The following is a 26,253-nucleotide window of genomic DNA, read 5'->3' on the forward strand; positions in this document are numbered from 1 at the left end:
TTTAGAATGCAAATTCAGAGGCAATTTCAAAGCGGAATGAGCAGTTCTTCCACTAGGCAGCAACGTAACGGCTATTCCGGACGACGCAATTGCCAACGCTATATCATTTTTTGATCGAATCGATGGCAGAATCAGCTTTATCACAAACGTTTTACCAGTACCCCCTGGCGCATCCAAAAAGAAAATTTCTCCAACGTTGTTATCCACACAATGCATTACCGTATCATAAATGTCTTTTTGTTCCAACGTTAACTTGGAAATGTTATTTTGTATATACGACAATAGATCACTCGTACTGTAAATTTGTTCACGATCCAATTCTACACATGTCGAAACAGCAGCGGTACGATTAGGTGAAGGCATTCCCAAATCCTGAAGAGGTTTGTTTGCCATACATACACACAAATCTTCTATAATAACTAAAGTGTAGTTATAAATTTCTGATGTAAAATCAAAACTCATATCTGACATCTCTAACCGTTTTCGATGGAGTATATCTTCGGACATTTTTTATTTATATTTTTCCCATAACTCTGTAGGAGCTGATGGAGAGCAAGTTGTTAGTATGATGCCAAACAATGCACGAATTTGACTTGGAATTGACGTTTCACACGCGTAATTGATGCAGTTATCCCAGTGTTGGTCATTCTCCAATAAATTCAGAGTTTGGCATGCACTAGGGTAAGTGTCATGTATAGTACCGTTTACAGTTCTCAAATACTCAAAGGACGTCGGACCGATCTATATTCATAGGTGGTACACAGGGACACAACTACAATGGCGCGTAACGACTTACGCGCGCGGGGGGTTTGGGAGGGGGTCGTGTACACAGATGATGTTGTTATTTTTGCGTCCCATGCTAATTTATCCATACTTTTTCATAATCTTAATAAGACTCTTTTATCTGCAGGGGATATGTATGCCAGAAATTTACTTTCGTTAAATAAGAAGAAATGTCAATATATGCTGTTTTCTCGATCTGGTTTTCAGAAAACAGAACAGTTTTCTCTTTATCTAAATGATAGGGTATTAAAACGTGTTGATCCATTTAAATATCTTGAAATTATTTTGGATGAAAACCTTTCTTTCCGTGAACATGTGAAAACAACGTCTCCAAAAATCTCGCGAAATATTGTCACTCTTTCTCGTTTATACCGTTTTTTTCCGAAGGGATATTTCAAAGACAATATATTTTTCTTTTGTTAATCCATATTTTCTTTATTGTGTTTTTGTTTGGGTATCACATTTTCTTCCAACGTTTAAACCTCTTCAAACACTACAAAATAAAGCCCTTAGAATGATTTTTAGTCTTAATAATAGATCCTCAGTTAGCCATCTTTATGGGTCTTCTGTTTTTTTCTCTGTTCATCAACATCATTTTATTGCCATTTCTAATATTTGCCACAATTATGTTTTTGGACAACTTTCACTAAATTTCCCAAGATTATTCCCGACAAATTCACAATTTCACAATTACCCAACATCTCATAGTACTATTTTTCATTTGAAATTGGGCCAACGGTTGGAGTAGGATTTAGTTTGCGTCATATTGGTCAAAAATTTTTGAATTTAACCCCAATAGCTGTGAGAAATTTTAATGATAGAAACTAGTTTCTGAAGTTATTGAGAAATGTTATTAATTAAGAAACGTCTCCCATAATATTTTCCGTTGTGAGTGTTGAAGTTTGATTTTCGTAAGAATTACAAATTAGTTTAAGCCGAAGTAATGACGGTTTTTTCTTTTTTTTGTGTTTTTTTTGGTGATATACCATTCGCTTAAGTATGCCATTAGGCATATTCGCTGTTTGTTTATATGGTTTAATTCTGGTTGTAAATAAACATGTATCTATCTATCTATCTATTACTAAGGCTAATGGTATTAATGTGGGACTTTCAGAGACTGTTGAGGTGGATGTTGGACTAACTCGAAATACTCTATGTGTATGTAGGTTATCAATAGGACATATCAGCAATATCTCAGAAATGGCTTCAAGGATTATATTGAAACTATCAGGGCATGAGTTAGATAATTTTAAACTAATACTACTCTATTGCTCCTACTACTACTCCTTCCACTCTGCCTAGGACAATTACTGTTGCTAATTGTATTAATGAAACTTTCAGAGAGCGGTGAGGGTGGTGTCGAACTTAATCAAATCACACTATGTACATGTTAATTATCAAAGGGGTGTATTAAACTGTATTAAAACTGTATTAAATTGAATTAAAAAGGCGAACGGTGTTTCATTGAAACTTTCAGGGCTACCACTATTAATACCTCTGCAAAATAGCATATATTCTATGTCTTATAAAGGATATTAAGTTTAATTTTTCAGGAAAACGTGAGGAGGTGTGAAACCAAATAAAAAAATACTATGTGTGTCCGGATTTCCAAATCTAGGCGTTTTTGGATTTAATCGGTACAGCACGTTTAGACTATTTTTGGAGAGCATACTAAGGTTTCAGTTAGGGTGAGAATGTTCTGGACGAAATAGAACAGCAGTATAATAAATCAGGATGAACAGAAGAATAATAAAACCCCAAAACCCATTTTCCTATTTCCCAATCACAACTAGAGCTATCCTAGATGAGTCGCTGGCACGCTAGACTTGAAATCCTTAGTCCCTAAGGAAAGGAGTTTGAGTCCTGGTGTCACTGGTTATTTTCTTTGGAACGCAGGTCAATGGCGTGACTACTTAAGCTCAGTCAGAGTCAACCTAGTCCTAAATGGATATCTAGAACAATCAGAGGAAGGCAAACAGAAAGGGCGTGTGGATGCACAGAATGGCTGACCCCCCTACTCCCCTTTGCACTTCCTGGCTGAAGGGCCATGAAACGAACATCAGCACAACCAGTAGTGTAAAGTCTATTGCCGCATTTTTACACCTATATTCCTTCAATTTCGGTTTCCTTTTTCTTTCTTACACCTATATTCCTTCAGTTTTTGACGCTACACACTCTACATATTCTGGAAAACTCAAAATTTAGCATACCAAGATATTTCATGAGTTTCATCCTTCCTATAGACAAGTCACCCAATTTAAACTTTTGCAACCATGAGTGTTAAGCAGGTGAGAAACAAACAGGCCAAAGACCCAAGACAACAGAACCAGTATTACGATGATTTACTTTTAGCTTATTTGGCCACAGTTGCTAGCCTATTTTTCAAAAATCATTACCAAGCATTCTTAAAATTCGAGCTTCAGTACCTTGAGAAGCTAAAAATTTTGTGTCATCAGAAAATAATACTAGAGATTTTTTGGGCTTATTTTTTTCCCTTGCCATTTCCGGCCTCAGTCTTTAGGCTTATCGATGGATACCATTCGTATATACTTAGAACAAAAGAGTCGAGATGAGGGCTGACAAACATCGTTACGAGGTTCAAATTTTCTAGAATTTGTATATTTCAATTCCTCATACAGAGCTGTTACCTAGATATGTTTATTTATCTTTTCCAGAAAAATCACTTATTTTATTATCTTTATTTTGTACACTTATTCATCTTTTTCATGATGGACTGTGGACTGTGTCGAGTGCCTTTCAAATGTCTAGGACAGTAATTGCCACTTCCAGATTTTAATCTCAAGTATCGTTGAAGTCAGATACAGGACTGTGTAGTCAGTAGAATATCCTGAAACTTATTTGGTTTATATGAAAGAAATGTTCCTCTCAAGCAGTGTCGTTACTAGCCAAAATCTTTGGGGGGGGGGGGCAATAGATTTTACCGACTGGCTGGTCATTTTTACCAGCCGTCTTTTGTCGATGATTAGCATAATATCCGTTTCGAATACAATTCGTAAAATCACTAAATGAGTCGGCAATACCGCTGTATTTACCAACCGAAATTTAGATTTTGGTGCATATCATGTCACTATTTTAATGCTGTTTATTTAACCAAATGGAAAAATCTGTAAGCCGCACCATCTATAAAATTACGGCAAGAGTCGGCAATACCGCTGCATTTACCAACCGAAATTTAGATTTTGGTGCATACCATGTTACTATTTTAATGCTGTTTATTTAACCAAATGGAGAAATTTGTAAGTGGCACCATCTGTAAAATCACGGCAGGAGTCGGCAATACAGCTGCATTTACCAACCGAAATTTAAATTTTGGTGCACACCATGTCACTTTTTTAATGCTGTTTATTTAACCAAATGGAAAAATCTGTAAGTGGCACCATCTGTAAAATCACGGCAGGAGTCGGCAATACAGCTGCATTTACCAACCGAAATTTAAATTTTGGTACATACCATATCACTATTTTAATGCTGTTTATTTAACCAAATGGAAAAATTTGTAAATGGCATCATCTGTAAAATCACGGCATGAGTCGGAAATACCGCTGCATTTACCAACCGAAATTTAGATTTTGGTGCATACCATGGAACTACTTTAATGCTGTTTATTTAACCGAATGGGAAAATCTGTAAGTGGCAACATTTGTAAAATTACGGCAGGAATAAGTAAAACTGCTGCGTTTAACGACCAAGTTGCAAAATGTTGTACAAAATTTTGCTGACGTATTTTTTCCAGGTGACCAAAAACACTAGGTGTGCCCCTCCCCCCATACGTGACGGCCCTACTCTCAAGAACCTCGTCAATTCTTCAGTGCAAGAATTTTCAAAAATTCGAAACAGAATAGGGAGAATTAGAGGGAAGTGGGAGGAATAGGGAGAATTTGATTGTCGCATAGAGAAGCAGAGTTTACTTAGGCAGCCTCCCAATCATTAAATCACGTTAATCACGTTAATTGTCACATTAATCATACTAATTCTAAAAGATTAATGTGATTGGCTTACAAAAATGTATAAGGTTGCAAAAATAAACCTTTTACAGTTCCAACTGAGATTCAGAATAGAATTTAAAAGCACGGGCGTAATTTGATATGGGGCAGGAGGCAACTGCCCCTCTAAGAACTTTGTTTTACCCCCAAGAGCCTAGTTCACCCAGCTCAAAATCTAGTTTCTTCAACAATCGTGTAAGATAAACCTGACTAATTCAAGTATCCACATAAAAGGGTCAGTTTTCTTGAGTATATTTTAACCTTTATGGTTCTATGTGGCTCAATTTTCAGTTTTCATTGTCATTTTCAATCGATTTAGGAAAATTGACTCCAAATTGCATCCCCCTACGATTTTGGTGAAATTACGTCACCGTTAAAAAGGTGGCTTCATTTTCAATCTTGTTCTAAAGATTAATGTGATTGGCTTACAGAAATACATCAGGCTGTACGTCAGGATGCAAAAATAAATATTCTAATCCTAGTCGCTCTTAATCATTATTTATTTTGTCGGTTTTGTGTTTTCAATAGTAGAACAGTAATTTTTCAGAACTCTATAACTATAGGGAAACGTCACGAGTCGATTGATTTGAAACGGTTTTACAAAATTATGTCGAACAAACGGTGAAGAAGAAATTTGTTGATTTTAAGTTCCAACTTAACTCTGCACTTTCACCGAAAAACCTTTTTTTTAATCTCTAGGACTGGGCAACACCCATGAAGGAATAAACATGATAATTCTTCTTCAGTCTACGCTTTCACAAGATGCACACTGTATCTGCACCTTAGGAGGGCCTTTCCTTTTGCAGTTCTGCTTTGAAATTCTAACTGCTCTGCATTTTTTCCTTAAAATACATCCCTGGGTAAGTTTAATGAATTTATAGATATACCTTTGCCTACACAAGTATAAGGATATGCTAGTCTGGTGTGTACTGTTGTGTGCGTCGCATACACCAAAGCACACTTTTAACCCAAAAAAAACTGTGAAAAAGTAATTACGCTTTATCTCTTTTAGGCTATTCACCAGAGAAATAAATGATAGTTAAAAATTCAACCTAGTAACACATAAAACAAAAACAAAAACGAAGCCATAAAACTTATATACAATTTAATTTTAAATACAGGCTTTCAAAAGCAAAACATACAAAAATAATAATGCAGTGGGATATCAAGTGGGATACATCCCGCTTGTATCAGGGTATCCTAAGCTTTGAGCTTCATGCCCAAAAGTTATCGCCATGGCATCTATGGCACCTAACCACAAAAAAAGACATCATGATATTATAAACAATTAAAAAAAATAATCAAACAGACGAAACTATTCTTCAAAAACTACTTCTACAGTTAAAGTTATGCATGTTAAGAACATGAAAAAAAGCAAACACCTATTTTCAATTAAAATAAAAATTAAAATTAAAATTCAATTAAAATTCAGAGTTAGTCATCGCATTAAAGGCGTGACCGTTTCGAATTACAAACATAGTTACTTAGTAGCTACTGAGGCTTTTTTTATGTGAAACTACCATATTTTGGACAATACAAATGTTAATTAGACAAAACAAAAAGAAAGCTTTGAATATGCAAAAAGTTCATTTTCTGTGTGTTGATGTATGAGTTTAATTCAATATTAAAATTATAATTTGAAAAGAAATTCAACTCGAATTTTACAAAGAAACTGATCAAATAGAAAAGAAATTAGAGAATCAATATTAAAGAATATTAAAGAAATAGAATAGAAAGAAATGTGAAAATTTATTAATAAAAGAAGTAGATATTAAAGCAATTGATTGAAGACATTAATTAAGTGATGATTTACCGGTATTTTTAGACGTTTTAATGTCTTAGATGTTTTCAGCGGACTTTGCTTGAGCAGCACAGTTTTACAAATAATTTGAAGAACTAATCAAGCAAATTAATAAGAAAATCTAGTCTTCACAGATAGAAATTATGTGTGTGTATCTAAAGCTACTTAAATTATATATAGTTATAAATACACTATCAATTAAAATAAGTTCCTTTTGTGTATTTAGACACTTTGGCTAATAAATTCATCGGCCAAGGGAAACATTTTCCATACTGTGAAATCAATTCATTGCAACCTGGCTAGTGACTATTTTTTGTTTGCTTTTTCTTTGGCATTTTGGGTAGTTATTTTCTACCGATTGGCGACAAAGCGAATAGTCTAAAAACACAGCTCGCGAATTTTTTGAGTGTTTCTATTAGAAAAAAGACATTACTTAAGTTATTAATGTATTTGCTTCATTGAAATAAAAAAGATTCAATGGCATGATGGAATGACTTCGTTGAAACGAAATGATTTACTTAGAAATGGTGTCAATAAAAAAAGATACATACAAGAAATTTATTTATAAAATACATTGCTTGGAGCTAATAATAGAATAAGAGAAGGAAAGCAAGTAGACAGTTTAAAAAAAAAAAGTTTTTTGTCCTTGCTTCAAAACAAAATAGCAAATGTTACTGGTTGTGACATTGTATAATTATTTCGTTTGTTTCACTAACTGAAAATGTTGAGGGGCTATATTCCTAACATTTATTTAGGGAACTCAGCTTATTAACAAGCATATTAGCTATATTTTGAAAATCTATATTCTTCATGAAAATTCTAAGAAATTTATATCACATCCTGATTTTTTATTAGTTATGAAGTTGCATTAGCAAATTGAGAGCTTCACTAACTGAAAATGGTTACTAACTTCTAATTTCACGAACTTCTATAATTTATAAAAATCAATTTATTAGCAGGCATGGCAGCCATTTCTTAAATAAAAACTAAATACTTCTTGAGAATTCCATAAAATTTATGCATATTACTTGTTATGAATTCCTTTTTATTGATTGTGATATTGTTTTAATAACTTTTGCGTTTCATAAACTGAAAATGATCAGTATCTATATTCCAGAAATAGTTAACAAGTAAAGTTGACGTATTAGCAACCATATTGGCTATTTCTTACAAATTTGAATGTTTTTTGGATATTCTAGAAAAATTACACATTTTACGTATATAATATAATTTATGTATATATAAACGAAAAGAGAAATCACCATTATGTATATATATATTGATATATTATGTATATCTATTTTAATAGCTTTGAAAATGCATCCGCCAATTATGAGTTTCACTAACTGAAAACAATCAAAAGCTGTATTCAAGAATTGCCAATTTATAAAGTTGGTTTATTAAAAAGCTTTTTATTTTTTCTTAAAAATTTTAGTACTTTCTGTAAATATTTAAAAAATTACGCATTTTAGACATACTATCCATTTTTTATTAGCTTTTAAGTTATATCAACTACTCGTGAGTTGTACTAACTTAAAATTATTGAGAGCTACAATTAAGAAAAGTTGATGCAAGACTTCTATTAAAAAATTGCATGGTATTGGTCTTCTTTTATTTATCTTAATACCTTATTAATTGTATTTTTCTCATTCCTTAAAGCCGAATAATCTACGCACTTTGCGCATACTATATTTTTTATTAGTTGTGAAGTTCTATAAAAAAAAAAACTTGTGAGTTTCACTAGCTGAAAACGATTAGGCGCTAAAATAAAAACAAAGTCAACATAATAGCTTTTTTAGAAATAACCTCTTCTATAAAAGATAACTTCTTCTTGAAAAAACCTCTTCTAAACCTCTTCTTCTTTAGAAAATCCTAACCTCAAACACTCAAAACTTTAACGATACAAAATATACATAGAGGATTACAATATAAAGTGTTTAAATAAGCTCAAAGTAGACATAAAACTAGAAAAATTATGAATACACAACTAAAAGACATGATTTTTTTCAAAGCCTCAAGTAGACTTTCTTGCATTCGACTTGTAGGATACAATATATGGAATTTCATCATTTTTTTTAAATTTCCTCATAATAAAGCGCAAAAAAGTATATGTAATCTGAAAAGAATGAATTAAAAAAAAAAGAAAAAAAAAGAATGAAAAGATTTGAAGGAGAATAAGTCCATTCAACGATTAATTAGATCTGCCTAGAAAAATTTTATGTCAAATGAAAAAATTTTAAAATATAGAAAAAATCAGCCTTTATAGTAACTATAGCAGTATCTGAAATTTCATGAAAATGAAGCCAATGAATGTAAATATGTGAGACCTGTGTGTCTTTTATTCTGAGGGCTTAATAAAAAATTTGGTATCACAGTGAACACAAAAAACAATCCATTTTTGGTTGAAGAGATTTCTCATATGCAACTTTTATAGAATTAACCACTTTATCTTTTGAGGTGAAAACTAAACAATTATAAAATTTGTTAAAAATCATAACAGATAATAGGTGTTTCAAAAGCAAATGTTTAATTCTTTGGGGTCACGTTGAAACTTACACAATCATATGTGTCTAAAAAATTAAGAAAAATTGAAAGTTCAATTTTATTGTGAAGACCTCTATGTGCACTTATGTAGTTTTAGGAGTGACGGTGCCAAATTAGAAAAAAAAAATACAAAAAAAATAATAAGGAGCTAAAAACAATATTTCACCAAACAGCTTAGGAAGATGTAGCTTTCCTTTGAAATTCAAATTAAAATCGAAAATCAAATTAGCAAATACTTCATTTGAATGCATCTTGTAAATTCATACCTAAAAACGGAATTGTCTGAAGTTTTCTCTAGACTGCTTCAAAAATTGTGTTTCATCGATTAGATTTTACTTATAATTTAGTGTGTTATAAAACTTTATTATCTACGACGAATGTATTATCAAGCAGCTCGTGGTGATAAACTGTAAGTAAGGAGTAACCCGGCCCAATAATAATCGAAATTCTAAAAAGTAAGTTTTGTTAACAATACACCAAAAGAATAAAAAAAAAAAGTAAAAAGGTAAGGGATACGGCATTAGACCTTACAGTCCCTACCGGCGGTGCTGATCTCCGTTTCTTGGCCCTTCAGCCAGGAAGTGCAATGGGGGGCTGGGGGCCAACCATCCCCAGATTTCTCCAAGTACCCATTTAAAGCTGGGTCTGGCTAAGCTTACAGAGTCACGCCACTGACTCCCGTCCCAAACTGAACAATTGAGTACACTGGGATTCGAACCCGTGTCCTTTCAGAGAAAGGATACCAGATCCAGTGCACCAACCGATTCGGCTAGGACGACCAAAAGAATTAGTATTAACTAATTTATTAACTAATTTAATTAATTTAATTAAATAATTAATTAATTTAAGAGGTGTATTAACAATACACTGTTTCAAAATATTTGAAATTCATTAAGTTTAATGTTAACCTTCAAAGATTTGCGTGCCTGAAAAATTTGCTAAATTAACAAATCAAAAACCATAAAAATCACGTCTGTTTTGAAACTAACTTAAGTCTAGTTGCTATTTTGCAGGGCTTTTATAAATATTATTTCCAGTAGGAACTGTTATGAAAGCTAACAGCCCTCCTAAATGTACTGCCCCCCTAAAGACGGTTGCAATAAATCTGGAAATTATATATCATTTGGATATTTTTCTTAACATGAGAAATTTAATAAGCCAGTTAAAAAAGCTGTATCTGCAGTAAATCCTAAGATAATTTACGCATTCATACGACCTCTTTATTACGTGAATACAAATTTCTGCTCCCACTAAAATAGCAAGTAAGTTAAAACTAAATTAGGTCAAGTTTGAAGAGAATAAAGTAAAAAGGAAACCACCTACGTTATTTTGATTAATTTCAGGTGTTTTGTTTTTTAGGAGGCTCTCATTCAAGAGGGCAGTGCGTAGGATGATTTAGATGCACTTTGAGATAGATGTATCATATGAAAGAAACAATTTGTGAGCTGTAGCTCACAAAATTGGCTGCAGCTGCACCAAAAGCTGCAAAAGTCTCACAAAAGGCAGCAGCTGCACCAACAGGACAAGAATCTCATACTATTGGATTCATTAATCTTTGATCTATCCATTCACCAGGTCATAATTATGATATTAATAGCACATTTACTTAAAGAAGGATCTAAATATGCTTGAAAATAGAAAAATTATCCTTTTTCAGTGATTTTCATCTAAAATTAGATTTAGAATCTAAAAAACCCTGTACACCAAATGTCAAACATTTACTTCGGTATGAATGCAACTGAATCTCACCTATGAAATGAAAGTCAAGTTTTTATCTTCTTTCGGTATTTTAATACCGTAGGCGAGCTGAAAATAACACACCAAAACGCGTATGAGGAACCATGACCGTATCCAGGATTCCTGTTCAACTACACTATGATAAAACCATTTGTCATTTCAGGATAAAAAGTTTAAGCAACTCAATGTACTACTATACCCGTTCAGAAAGCAAATCGATTTAAGCAGAAACGAGAAGCAACGGAGACAATTTCAAAAGAATATAAGTTACTTGTTTTATCGTTGGCTTATGAGTTATTCACTTGCTAATTTATTATATCTATTAGAAAAGCAACATAAAAACCTGACAAGGTTTATTGTTTCCTTTTTTATATAATATACCAGTCGTCTAACAGGAAAAAAAGTTCTAGATTTTTTTTTCTCATGCCTCTACGTGATAGAATAAGCAGAATGTGTTGATGTACATTTTAGTACAAAGCTATATTTATGTGAATTTCTAGGGCTGCGTAGTTAGAAGATAAATGAAGAAGAAGGGGGACTTTCAACAACAAGAAGAAGGGGGATTGCATTAAAAAGCATTATTGTATGTTTAAATGTACATTTCAACAATATTTAAGGAGAAGTATATCAAGCACTAAACGCCTTTATATATTTATTTTTCCTCCAATCTTTCAATCTGGGCATGTAAAATTTTAGGCTTCAGAAATATAGGCTGCAGCTGTAATGCAGAATTAGGCTTAAATACAGAGAATCAGAGACATAGTACATTTTTCATGTTAGAGAAAAAAATACTTCATGATTTTGCTGCTTTTACCTTTTATTTTTTCTGTATGCCACCTAATAAATCTATTTGATATTCAATGCCCAATTTATTTTTACAAAAAAGAAGTAGAATAAAATTGACCAATTTGATTTCTGAACAGTTCACTTGTATATGAGACTAAGACCAAAGAGTATGGGGAAAATATAAGAGTGAAAACTTGTAATACTGAGAAAAGAAAAATCACCAACGCCATCTAGCAGTTGACGACTTTATTTGACCTAAAACTGCCGTTTACTTGTATTTTCAGGTACTTTGAAGTGCAGGAGAGGGAGCAAGGAAACCAAAGTTCTTTTCTCTGTAGGCCTACTACAAATATTTTCAGCCTAACAGGATTTCCCAAGCCATCTTGGCCTACTACATGTAGACCAGATTTTGACTTTCAATCATAAACGCTAAACTAGAATCGGTGTTAGGAGGCGTTAGGACTCCCATACTTGTGAAAATGGGCTATAGGATCTAACTCTTAAAATTTTCCAATACAATCTGGCTAAGGCCAAGTGCTACCATAAAATCTGTCTAAACTTTTTATCCATAAAAAACATAAAAAAACTATCGGTCTCATCGCATCACTGTACAAATTTCTAAAGTTATAGAATTATGGCAGAAAATCACAGTTATAACTACGTCCGGTTCAGCTAAATGTCTGAAGTAGCTGACAAAGCCTATTGTATTTTTCGTCTGGAGACGGAGCGGAGTGGCGAACGACTTGGTCGTCACCTAACATATCAAGGTGGAATCCTGCTACGCAATTCTTAACCTTAAATGGTGAGGAGTTTAAATCCGTTTTGTCCCTGCTGGACTTCCTTCAAGTAACGATGTTACGATTGTTTTAAGTTTGGTTTTAATTGTCACTTATTTCACTGTAAGTCTAATTTTATATTTATCTATTTGCTTTGCTGATTTGCTGAAATATTCATTTATTATAATTTCAATGTATTAAAATAATTCTTCGTTGTTTTACCTTTCGTTGTTTGTATTAAGAATCAACAGTATTTTATGAATATCTGTATTCCTTTGCTAAAATAATATTTCCATCTGTTAGGCATACATGTTGAAATTTGTGATTTTCCAAATATGTCTTGGAAAATAGACCTTAGTTTAAAATTTGTGACTCACCATCAAGAAGGGGAATACCCTGAAAAGATTTTCTTGTGGACATGTATTCGAATTTCTTTTTTTTCGTGTGTTTAGCCTTGACATCTTAAGTAAAACAGGAACAATTCAATAAAAAAAGTCATATTTACTAAAATATAAACCCACTCTAAATAAATACGGATGTCGAAACACAGTGAGGTTCCACTATTTTGCAAAATCTAAAGTGGAGGGGGGAAGAGCAGGAAAACCCTAAGACTGCTTCTAAATTGAAAGACTTGTATAGTAATAATTTCTCGACATTTAATGTACAGTATTAGAGTAATAGTTTTAAATGAAAATTTTTATCAGTTTCACTAGTTTTCTTACTCTTCAAAAGTGTAAGAGTACATATTTTTCAAATATTTTTAAGGCTATATTAAAAAGGCTTAATAAATTTTATAAGGATGATATATTTACAATCATTTTTTTTCAAATTTTGAATAAAATGAAACCTGAAAAAACTAGGGACGTTATTTTTCAATTAATTGGATCCTTCTTTGACATTAAACATTTTTGAAAATTGCAGCATGAGGTCTCCAATACTATTTTGTAAAAGGTTAAGAATTGCTAGCAGGATAGATCTAATAACAGATAAAACTAAGCTTCTAAAAATAACTCCCCTCCCAAATTTCATCAAATCTAAAATCTACTTATAATAAACCTATGGAAAGCTGAAACTTAGTACCAGCAGTATCTACTCAAACAAGATAAAGGTGGCGTGGCACATAGTAAAAATGAGATTGAGTGAACTTAACCGGATCTCGCTTTAAGAAGCCTGTTTATTTTGGCATAATTCCAAGGCTCGTTTCTGACTTTAAAACATCCAAAATCAGGATCAATCCTCAACAGAGTGGTTTAAATGGCCAATCGCTAAGTCCCATAAATCAAAAGAGGAAGCGTGGAAAACAAATATACTTAATGATTTTATCTACAATACAACTATTTTAGAATCTAGCGGATTCTAGATTTATATATATATATATATTCATATATATATATATATATATATATATATATATATATATATATATATATATATATATATATATATATATATATATATATACTTATAATACTTATATATATAATCACTCCCTACCTACATCCTTGGATTGAAAAGTCTTTAAGTATTTTATTTAGATTTTCAGTTATTAGTATGTATATTATTGTAGGAAATATATCCAGGGTGTGTTTAAATACATCTCTGTATTTATTTTTAATGTTTTATTTAGTAAATCATTATATATATCATTTAATAATGAATTTGAATTTAAAAAAGAGGGAATAGTTGTGGGAAAAGTCAAAGTCATGGCCAATTGTAGAAAAAAGCCAAGACAGATTGTTGAATTAAGTGGGCAGCCCAGTCAAGGGTTAATTTTATCCCTTTGATTGCCGTTGTTACTGTCTGCCATTTATGCTACACCTTTCCGTGCATGTGTGTCCCTTCACAAATGCCGTACCTAGAGTCGTACCTGTTGGAGGTTCTCGCTGGGGAACACACGCAGGTTGACTACGGGTTGACTTACTTGAAAATTTTCCTCTCATGGCTATCACTCGACAATGCTGAACAAGAGTCAACCCTCTCATGCTAATTCACGGTGGGTTGGGTTCAACCTGTTGGAGGTTCTCTCTCAGGTTAATTCACGGTCGAGGAAGGGGGAAGCAGCATATTGAGTCATTAGTCATTTTGTTCTTATAAGGCATTTTATTTAGTAATATACTTAGTATTTCAATGAACGATCTGGAGTATTGTATTGGAGTATCGAGAATGTGCTAAAAATACATTCAAGTATTTCACTTTGTGATCGATTTTGTTATTCCACTTTTATATTTCATATATTCCCACATTTCATGTTTTCATGTGTTCAAGTTTAGAGGAGCTTTCATTTCATTTAGTATAAAATTCACCATTTCATTAAATATATTTAAACGTGTTGAAATTTATAGTAGTAATTCACTAAGTAAATATTTTAGATCATTTACTACATTACGATTTATAACAGCAAGTCAGGATTAATGAAACTGATTATTTGATGATAGAAATGTTAAATGTATTATAACTTGATATCTGTTAAACATTAAAATCAGGTTTTCTAAAGCCAATTCAGGGAGAATAGAAACCCCCTGCATGCAAAATACTGCTGTCATCCTGACTTGCACTGACTGTAAACTTCCTGGGACTGCAAAAAGGCCTACTGATCCTTGTAGAATATCAGGAATAAAAGGCCTAACCAAGCGAGGACGAACATGCCTATTGTGAACATGTCAAAATAAAACAGGCCTCAAAGTTCTTGAAAGGTATTAAAGCTGCATCATAGCATCTTGTTTTGTCACATTCAAAAGAGAGCTGCAGGACAACATATAAAATATCTATGTACAATTATAGCTATACATATTATCTAAGCTATAAACTAAATCTGAACATTATATTTTTCTACAATATACAGACTCTCTATAGTCAACTATACAGACTATCTAAAAACAATTACTTGAAACTGTTCGGTTTGTTTTCAATTTAAGATAATGTATTTGTTACTGGCTGATTACTGTTTCATCAGAGCTAGCTTTTTGTGTAGTCAATATCATAAGAAGACTTAGCTTATCTAAGCATTTATTAGCGAAATACCCAGTTTTCAGCAGTTTTTGTCGGTCCTGGACAGTTCACTGCGACATCTATGACAGCGCTGTTTTATTTCGAAGTTGCGATAACTACTAGTGTGGGCGCTCAACAATAGTATATATTTCTTGAACACTAGTAAATTGAAAGTGAAACTATCTGTATTTAAAGTTGAAACCATCTTTTTAGGTGCCAGTAACTGCTGCTTAGCGTTTGAATAGGGGAGACATCTAAGTATCTGAAAACACTGTCAGCTTTCTTTTGTTTCATGGAAAATTAGACTTCAGCAAGTTCAACTCAGACTGACGAACAAGGTAATTTATTATGTCGCAGTGAACTACTTTTCAGCACCCGCCCAAACTGCTGAAAACTTGGCGTTTCTCTAATAAATTTGTAATAAATAAATAAATGTTTCACTAATAAATAAAAGTATTTCACTAATAAATGTTTAGTTGCCTTCTTATGATATAGACCATACAAAGAAGCTAGCAGATGATGCATTAATTTGCCACATGGTCTGCCATTAAATCCGTTTTCCGGTCATTTATTCTTGGTAATTTTGGGTGAAATTTAATTTCAAGTTCTTTCTATTCTGAACAACCTTCAGTTTTCCTTATGATTTGAAATATGATATATTCATTTCAGGGAATCGCAAATGAAGTTTGATTCATTAAATCTTTGTGTGAAAGCTGAACATTCACTTTATATGAATAATCAAACAAATGAAAAAGCGACACTTTAGAAGCCAGTTCTTGAAGAATTATAAAGACAACAGTATTTGAGGAATAAATGCAAAAAAAAAAAAAAAAATATAACCATATTATTCTGAGAGAATAGTCCGGTAATATCTATCTTATAATTTTGTTTAATTTGATAAGAGTTTTATTTTTTGTAAATCAATCTATATTCGATCAACAGCATATGTTTACATAAGCCTGCGTAGACTATACTTCCTTGAGTAATAATAAAAAGTAACATCGAAATTATGTGCTCAGAAGTGGTAAATCAGAAATATAGGCAGAGGTGCGAATTCACAAAATGTTGGGAGGAGGGGCTAAGATGTGTTTTTAAAAAACTATGGAGGGGGGCAGTTTTCTTTTTTTGCAAAAAAATACCAAAAAAGGTTTTTTTAAATGAAAAAAAGAAAAGATATTTTTCGAAACCTAGGGAGGGGGGGTTAAAACATATACGGGGGCAAATACCCTTTTACCACTCAATTGATGCCACTCAATGTAGGATACTAGAGATATTTATTTATGTGCTTCCGAAAATATATTTTACTCAGCACTACACTTTAGAGCGATCTTAATTTTGTTTAATACGCTTCTTCTTGTCACTCTTGTGGTTCGTCAAGGGAGCAATCAATCAGAAACATCAGTCAATGGAATGTCGAGTTAAAAAGCATAAAAAACCTTAATGAAGTGACAGTCTATGAAAACAAAGAAATTCGTTGATTTTTTTTCTGGATGTTAGGATGAACTCTAACCAATATAAAAGATTGCACAAACTTGTGTCATATACTGACTAAAATACACTTTCATTATCGGAAGGAACCAAAAACGTTAGATCAAATCCCAGCCATAGCCCAGTCTTTAAATATGGTTCAGGCAATGAATTGGAATTATACCTTCTTTGGCTAAACACCACCTTCTAGGAACAAAATAAAAACTTTAAAAAGATGTAAATTAAATATAACTTTCATGTATTTTTTATAATATGTTATTTTTAACTCTTAAATTAATATATGATTTTTAAATAAAGAGTTTAGCATTAACGTGGATCAATTCAATTTTCCGCATTTTCAAATTACCTCCCCCCCCAACATTCTTAACTATTTCATTGTCATGATTAATATTCATTATTCTTAATATAATTTATTACTATCATTCTTTACAACAATGCTCATTATTTCTGATTGCGTATAAGACGAATATTTTAAGCGTATTTAGAAACTAGCTCACAATTTGTGCATTGAATAAGATATTTTGGCAGTTGGTGAAAGACTAAATTATCGAAGTTCCTGTCTTACAACAGTTTTTATAACAGTTTTTATAACTGTTTTTATAGTACTATAGTACTTAATACTTATTATTTAGTACTTAGTACTTAAAAGTTAGTGCTTAGTACTTAACTTAGTACTTATTGCTTAGTGCTTAGTAATTCTATAGTACTTAGCTTCGAATGGTTCTATTTTATAAAGTCACTGCTTTTGGATTTGATCAGCTTTGATACGAAGTGTTAAAAATTAGGAGGAGAGAGGGGGCAATCGCTCCGCTTAAATTTAAAATAAGTTTTTGGCATTTTTATGGAAAAGTCGAAAAAGCCAGAAATACCACGTCCCTAGAAATACATATTTTTAAAAACACATTTTTCTATCTTTATTTTTTTTTAATTGAAAAAGATTCTTGCCCCCATGAATTTTCAGAAGGGAGCAAATAAGAGTCAAGATAATATTTTTGTTGACATTTATTGATTTTTTTTACACGCTATAACTTAATCCGGCTATACGCTAACTAAAATTACTTCTCTTTACTATTATTATCATTATCATTGTTTTTGGAATAGAGCCAAAAAGTGGGGGAAATCGCTTTCAAAGGATTAATGGGACCATCAAATAACCTTTGGTATTTCATCTAATAAGGTAGTGAAATCAAAACTATGGTAAAAAGGACACTAATGAATTTCAAATAAGCGGTATTGACACTGTGTACTTTAAGAAATGATGGAGATACTAGTTGACCGAAAGCACACGCTTAAGCTCTTAACAAGAGCTAAGTGACAAACACTTGTAAGTTTTATCTCCTTCCTCCCCACCTGAGTAATGCAGTTGATAGAAAAACACAAAAAAACCATTATATACTGTCAAGACAACTAGAAGAAAGTTGGGTTAAAATTGTAACAAAAAGTACTAATTTTACAGTTCCTTTGCAATAGTTGAATGGAAAAATCTTTCACTTTACCTCCCCCCACGGTGTAAATGGCTCATAGTAAAACACAAAAAGCAAAGTTATATTCTGTCATGTAGATTATAAGAGAGCTTTGTTAAATTTGTAATAAAAAGTATCCAATTGAATAATTCCTTCCCAAGAGCTGAGTCATAAAAATATTTGACCCACCCCTGGAAAATACATTTAATAAGAAAACACAAAAAGCATATTTATATACTTTCAAGTAAATCATAAGAGAGCTCAGTTAAACTTGTACTAAAAAGTACTAATCGTATACTTCCTAAGACACTGAGTGCACTACATACAGCTTACAGCTTGGCCAAATTCTGATTTGATCAGATTATAGATATGTATCTAACTAAAATAATAACAAACTACTTAGGAGACATTGGCTCTTGTTTGGTCCATGGTACGGGACACTGATGATGTTTCTCCATACTATATTGGGTCATCATAGTTGAGGTGGTGTAAGTAAGGGCGGGGTTCGTCACAGCTATAATATTGTCACCCCTTGATGAAAGAACTTGCATACGATCTGGATAGTAAACCTCGGCTGTTCCATTGACCTTGAATCTATCAAATAAAATAGTTTTAATTTTTATTTATTAACTGCTTATTAACTAGAAGATGAGTAGGAAAAAGAGACAAAATAATAGAAAATGTAAAGAGCAAAGATTTCTTCAGTAGCCTAGAATGACAAGGCGAAATGGAAATAAAAAGAGCAGATAAAAAAAATACACAATAGAATACAGGAAAATTAGAAAAGCTCCTTAACCTTTTACACGATCTGATACAAAAAAGAAATAGAAGAAGGAGAAAAAAACGAAAAAAAGGTTGGAGAAGGAAATATGAAATCAAAACCCTAATTGCCAAAAAAAAAAAAATCAATTTGAATGGAGTCTGCTGATTAGAACTGAAAATAAAAATAATATAAATTTGTTATCCACAAAAAGCAAAACAACACTGTCGAGTTTTGATAGCGAGACAACTATATAAATTGGTATGTTGACTCAACAAGTATTACCATTTGTCAACAAACTGTTGTTATTTTCAGAAAACAAATCTTTTACTGAAATAAAATAGACTGTCTGCTGCCGAGATAAGATTAGCACAATACAGATGGATTACCCCCTTTCAGAAATCACATGCACAAGGTAGCGCGTGCCAAGTATGTCAAGCACAATGGAAATGTGAAATTGAGCGGAGACTCTTCTGAGAGTGACGGGGCTGAGCTACGCGTGGTGAAACGAGATTTACACCAGGTGGCAGAAAATAGGCAGCTCCTGGCATTATTCAAGTCATCATTTTTTCCAGATAAATAGGTGTACATCACCAATTAATTTTGAAAGAGGAGGGAGGGAGGATTAGACTACTTTTCTTGGGTCTAGTAACCTAGGATTTTTAAGAATTACGGAATCTGAAGTTAAAAAAAAACTTTTCCATTAAAAAAAAATCATTTCTTTGTTTCTCAAGGAGTACTTGAAGCAATTTGCAGTGAAGGGTCGATTCTCTAGGTAGTCCACATTACTATAATTTAAATGTGAATCTTGAATGAAATGAATGTAAAATGAATATTTAATATGTAAGCCAGGTAATCTCTTATACTAAATTGTTTTCGTAGAGTAATCACAAAATGTATTTTATCTTTACGACAAAATATTGTCTAGAAAGACATCGTAAGTGAGTTCATATTGCTTCAATTTTTAACATTGTTAGAAAAATTTGAACAATCAGAAATTTGAATCATCAATTTGAGGAAATGGAATACTGACGATTAATACAGGAGCCCAATTCAGAGGACTGATATTTTATTGAAGTAAATTCCATATATAATTTCTTACATACAATAATTTTTAAGAGTAATAGGGAAAAATGTACTCTTTCTGTTTTACAGAAAAAAATTGCGTAGAAAGAATTCAAAATCAAGTCACCTCAATTTTTAACACCACCCAGAAAACTAAAAACACAAATTTATGAAAATGGGAAAATGGATGCTTCAAGAGTTGATACAGGAACTAAAATCAAAGGAGTTAATTATATTGAAAGAGATTTTGTTAAATAATCTTTAATATTAAATAATTCTTAAAGCATATTCAGGAAGATTTAACCTTTTCAATTTTCAAGAAAAATATTGCAAAGAAAATAAACCCATAAATGAATTCAAGTCGGCCTAATTTTCAACATCGTCTTGAAAACTGAAGACACAAATTTAAAAATGTGAAAGGAAAAATATATTCGCAGGAACGAAATTCAGAGAAGTGAATCTCATAGAAAGATATTTTACTAAATAATTTTTTACATTGAATGATTCTTCGAAAGTAATACAGGAAATGTGTCTCTTTCTATTTTTAAAAAAACAGATTGCGTAGAAAAAAAGCCCGGTAATGAATTCAAGTGTCGAATACAATCCAGAAAGGTAAAATATAAATTTAAGAATTTAAGAAAACAGATATGTTGAGGATTGACTCTGGAAGGAAATTCAAATAAGTGCATTTTATTGAAATGTATTCTATTAAATAGTCTTTTATATTAAATAACTCTTTAAAAGTTTTACATTCTAACAGTTTTACAGCAAATTTTACATTCTAAAATAGAAACGCTTGACATTTTTACATCCTTTTTCTATTTACATTCTATTTTATCTCTTTCTATTTTAGAAAAACAGATTGCGTTGAACGAAAGCCCGTAAATGAATTTTAGTCACGAATATCATCCAGTATTTGAGAAAATGAAAATAATATGAAATAAATATAAAATGAAAAAAATAAAATAAAAATTTAAGAATTTCTGAAAACAGATACACCTAGGATTGACTCTGGAAGGAAATTCAAATAAGCAGAATTTACTGAAAGAAATTCTATTAAATAATCGTTTATATTAAATGATTCTTAAAAACTGATACAGAAAACATCCTCTTTCTATTTTGCAAAAGCAGACTGCGCGGAAAGAAAGCCCTGAAATGAATTCAAGTCACGTCAATTTTTAATACCATCAAGAAAGGTAAAAATACAACTTTAAGAATTTAAGAAAAAAATTAACTCTAAGAGGAAATTCAAATGAGTTGAGAAAAATCCCATTAAATAACATTTTATGCTAAATAATTCTTGAAGAGGAACACAGAAAAATGTACTTATTTCTACTTGGCAGAAAACAGATTGCGTAGAAAGAAAGTCTATACATGTTAGTTTTCAATATCACCAGCAAAATTTAAACTAGAAATTCAGCTGCTAGAGATACTAGATTTCAAGAAATAAGTACATTCCTAAGGTTTAATGCAGTTACAAAATCAGGAGGAGGACCAGAAAGGCCATGCCCGGAAAGTTGACAAAACTAAAAATTGGGACTGAAAAGGCAATCGTTTCCTAAAAATGCAATTGTCTTCAATCTTGCCCCCTCCCCAGTGGGGTCTTCGATGAAAATTTTGGTTGAAGGATAAAATGTGTTTTATAATATGTAGAGAAAGGGGGACTTCGTCCCCCCTTCCCCTACATATATATCCCCAACATATATGTCAGCAAAAGGGGTTTTCTCTAATAGACTTAGTCAATAAAACGTCAATAGGCTCAGTCAACTAACTTGAGACCAAACGTTAAATGATAAAAAATTATGCATAAAAAGACATTTCTCAGTTTCTTTTGCTCTGGAAAAACAGTTCCTCGATATTTTGTTGTTGCTATTGATAGTACTTTTAGGCAAATTGTCTTTTTTATATTACTTTGATCTTTCTGTCATTTAAGACTTGTTGGGTTGGGTACTCGTAAATGCTAACAAAACAAGCTAAAGTGTGTATCTACATTAACAGTATCTACATGTGTACCTTTATGAACGTAAAAAAGTACCGACAATGCTCAAAGAATCTTACAGGTTATGTGTTACTAGCTAGTAGTAAATTTAAGTTTTAATAAACATTAACTTATCAAACAGTTCGTGGTAACGAACTGTAGTAAGGAGCGACCCGGCTCAATAGTAAACGGAACTCTAAAAAACGGAATTTCGATGCTAAAAGATATATCAAAAGAATCGGATTTTTATGCTGAATTCAATACATAAGTTTTATCAAATTTAGTCTTTGTAATCAAAAGTTACGAGCCTGAGAAAATTTGTCTTATTTTGGAAAATAGGGGGAAACACCCCCTAAAAGTCATAGGATCGTAACGAAAATCACACCATCGCATTCAGCGTATCAGAGAATCCTATAGAAAAAAATTTAAGGTCCAATCTACAAAAATGTGGGATTTCGCATTTTTTGCCAGAAGACAAATCACGGGTGCGTGTTTTTTTTTTCTTTTCCCCAGGGGTCATCGTATCGACCAAGTGGTCCTAGAGTTTTGCAAGAGGGCTTATTCTAACAGGAATGAAAAGTTCTAGTGCCCTTTTTAAGTGACCGAAAAAATTGGAGGGCACCTAGGCCCCCTCCCACGCTCATTTTTTCCCAAAGTCAACGGATCAAAATTTTGAGATAGCCATTTTGTTCCGCATAGCCGAAAACCATAATATCTATGTCTTTGGGGATGAATTACCCCCCACAGTCCCTGGAGGAGGGGCTGCAAGTTACTAACTTTGACCAATGTTTACATACAGTAATGGTTATTGGAAAGTGTACCGACGTTTTCAGGGGGATTTTTTTTTGTTTGGGTGTGGGGTTGTGGGGAGTTGGATATATGGGAGGATCTTTCCTGGGAGTAATATTTCATGGAGGAAGAGAAATTCAATGAAAAGGGCGCAGGATTTTCTAGTATTACTATTAAAAAAAAAACAATGAAAATATAAACATGAAAAAGTTTTTTCAATTGAAAGTAAGGAGAAGCATTAAAACTTAAAACGAACAGAGATTATTACGCATATAAGGGGTTCTAAAAATACTTTAGCATAAAGAGCGAGGTATTTGGGAGGAGATAAATACTTCGCTCTTTATGCTAAATTATTTTTAGTAATTTCAACTATTTATTCTACGGCCTTTCTGATTCAGGGGCCATTCTTAAAGAACTGGGACAAAACTTAAGATTTAGTGTGAAGAGCGAGGTATTAACGAAGGGACAAACTCCCTCATATATATAATGAAAAATATAAGTATATAAAAGTTTGTTACGTAAGTTAATTCTTAAGTTACGTATATTTTTTACTAATAAAAACGTTTGTTAAAAATTAAAAGTTCTAGTTGGCTTTATAAGTAACCGAAAAAATTGGAGGGCAACTAGGCCTCCTTCCCCACCCCTTATTTCTCAATATCGTCTGATCAAAACTAAGAGAAAGCCATTTAGCCAAAAAAAGAATTAATAGCAAATTTCATTTTATTATGTACGGAGAGCCAAAATCAGACATGCATTAATTCAAAAACTTTCAGAAATTAAATAAAAAAAAACAAGTTTAATGAAATGAAAGTAAGGAGCGACATTAAAACTTAAAACGAACAGAAATTACTCCTTATATGAAAGGGGTTTTTCCTCCTCGACACCCCGCTCCTTGCGCAAAAGTTTGACTCTTTCTCGCAACTCTACTTTTTAAACAATAAAAAACTTTAGCGTAAAGAGCGGGGTGTCGAGGAGGAAAAGCCCCTTTCATATAAGGAGTAATTTCTGTTCGTTTTAAGTTTTAATGTCGCTCCTTACTTTCATTTCAAAAAACTTGTTTTTTTTTATTTAATCAACACTTAAAGCTTAGATTTGTTGTCATTTTTTTAGCAATGCCACATTCCTGCTCTGGTAATTTTCGGCTTAAATACAGAACTAGACTGCACTTTCTCACTGACCTATAAAAGAAACTTAATTCGTCTTAGATTCCAACTACTTTCTGACTAAGTTCTTTTTTAAGTTCTTTTTTTCTTCTATTGTGGATCGTGTTTTTTACAGTTTTGGAACATAATACGTAAAATTCCACAGAAGAATCGTATTAAGGTAAAATGCCAAAACCCATAGAATATTGGACCACGGGATATTGCCCTTCTGTCTCTCACTCTTGTCGAGCCAGTGGTGTAGCTAGAGGTGCTTATTTTTTTTTTTATTTTTTTTTTTTAAACAATTTCTAAGTCATTGCAGGAAAATGGACCAAAAGCAAGCCATAAAAAGTTAAGGAGCCACATATGGCCTTAGTGCCCAATATCTATTCTAGAGTATATGACATGTAGTTTCGTTACTGTATTTTTATCTACTAATGAACTGAATTTCATATGGGAATTGGTCTCTCCTATTGTTATCCCAATTTTGAAGTTTCTAGTCTTTTTGAAAGTTACCTTTGAAAGTACTTGGCTGTTTTCCACCTGACCAATTCTTTTTAGAGATATTTTAATGGAAAAAATTATAATATTTATTGGAAAATTTGGCATACATTATTTAAGGATGCTAAACAAGTTCTTAGTAAGAATACCAGTGTAGACTAGCGATACTTCAGAAATACTAATTCAACTTGGCTGTGTTGCTGTAAAAGGAGCTGTGTCAACTTTTCCGTTAAATTAAGATTTATAGCCCACACCCTTCAACTCGGCGTGTTCTATCGATTCATTCATCCAGCTGTTCCGCCCATTCAGCTATCATTTCAAGTTGATTATGCTTCTTAAAATGTTTCTTTTTGTCAAGTTCTACGGGCAATAAGAAAATCTATTTTTACTAAGCAACTCAAAATGTTTCAGATTAAATTCGTAAAATGAATTTAAGTTGCAAAAATAATTTATTTATCAATTCAAATAAGATCAATAAAATTATATTTAATGTAATTGAGAACAAACTGAGTTTAACTTTTAAAGTGGAGTCAACGAACAACATATTAGAAGAAAGGAACAAAGAATAAAAAGACAAAAAAGAAATTTAGTAATGGGCATACAGCAAAAGTGATGGCCTTCAACAGAGAGGTGAAAATCTCAATCTAAATTGTAAAATGAAGTTATAAAGCAACATATTAAAAGCGAGGAAGAAGAAATAAAAAGAGACAAAAGCGAAAACACTAATGGATAACACAGTAAAAATGATCGCTTCGGGCACAGAGATTACAATTTTAATTTTGTTTCTAAAAAAAAAGTCGATGAAAAACATAATAAAATGAAGAAATGAAAGATAGAAAAAAGAAAAGCGCTTCATAGGATAAGAGAAAAAAACGAAAGGAACAAGGAACAAGGAACAGGAGAGGCAAAAAAGGAATCCAGCAACAAGTAACATATTAATAGAGAGAAAGAAGACATAGAAGAAAGAGAAAAAAAGGAAAACGCTACTTAAACTTGTACCCCCTAAAGTACGAACCAGTCGATACGCCAACTCATTTGTGCCTTTCTTCACATCAGTTTTTAATGCTGAGTTGTAGTGTGTGATTTTTGTTTAAATGCATGATTTTTGTGAAAAAACTGAATTAAGCTATGCTATGATAGTTTTTAAATATACCAATCTCTCTCTCTCTCTCTCTCTCTCTCTCTCTCTCTCTCTCTCTTAACTACTGAATAGCATATTATTTATTGATATACTATACAGTGTTACTATATAATATATATAAATATAGTATACCAAAATACACTATAAAATATAAAACATATAAAATTTAAATTTGTAGCCTGTCTCTCTGGTTCTCCCTGGCGAACTCCCAATAGGGCTAAGTTTGCGTGAGTAAAGTAACGGTAGCCGTCTAGGCCTAATTTCAGACGGAGTACGCTCCAAATATACCCCATACCCCTGCAAAAGGGGTGGGATAATACACAGTAAAAGCGATAGCCTCAGGCACAGAGATTAAAATATAAATTTCAAAAATTAAATTGACGAGCCAAATAATACAATGAAGAATGAAGAAACGAAATATAGAAAAAAGGAAAGCACTTGGCACAAGGCGCACAGTAAAAGTGATGGCCTCGGACACGGAAATAGATATCTGAATTTAATTTTGGA

The 26,253-nt window shown here is 32.3% G+C and overlaps 1 protein-coding gene and 1 long non-coding RNA gene across 5 annotated transcripts in view; one reads left to right on the plus strand and one right to left on the minus strand.

The window, feature by feature from the left end:
- The first annotated feature begins 470 nt into the window (after positions 1 to 470).
- LOC136041740 (uncharacterized) lies at positions 471 to 15,757 on the plus strand. The gene is made up of 3 exons (XR_010621097.1): positions 471 to 681; positions 5,487 to 5,647; positions 15,633 to 15,757. It is a non-coding gene; the product is annotated as an uncharacterized LOC136041740 (long non-coding RNA).
- Positions 15,758 to 17,486: 1,729 nt separating this feature from the next.
- Positions 17,487 to 26,253, minus strand: part of LOC136041735 (NGFI-A-binding protein homolog) — a 183,924-nt gene continuing 175,157 nt past the window's right edge. For all 4 annotated transcript variants that reach the window (XM_065726484.1, XM_065726483.1, XM_065726485.1 and 1 more), the window contains one exon: positions 17,487 to 18,964. In XM_065726484.1, the coding sequence (XP_065582556.1) occupies positions 18,766 to 18,964 (199 nt within the window). In that variant the 3' untranslated portion in view covers positions 17,487 to 18,765. The remainder of the gene's footprint in view (positions 18,965 to 26,253) is intronic.

This window comes from Artemia franciscana, unplaced genomic scaffold (assembly GCF_032884065.1).
Source record: "Artemia franciscana unplaced genomic scaffold, ASM3288406v1 PGA_scaffold_36, whole genome shotgun sequence".
Lineage (NCBI taxonomy): Eukaryota > Metazoa > Arthropoda > Branchiopoda > Anostraca > Artemiidae > Artemia > Artemia franciscana.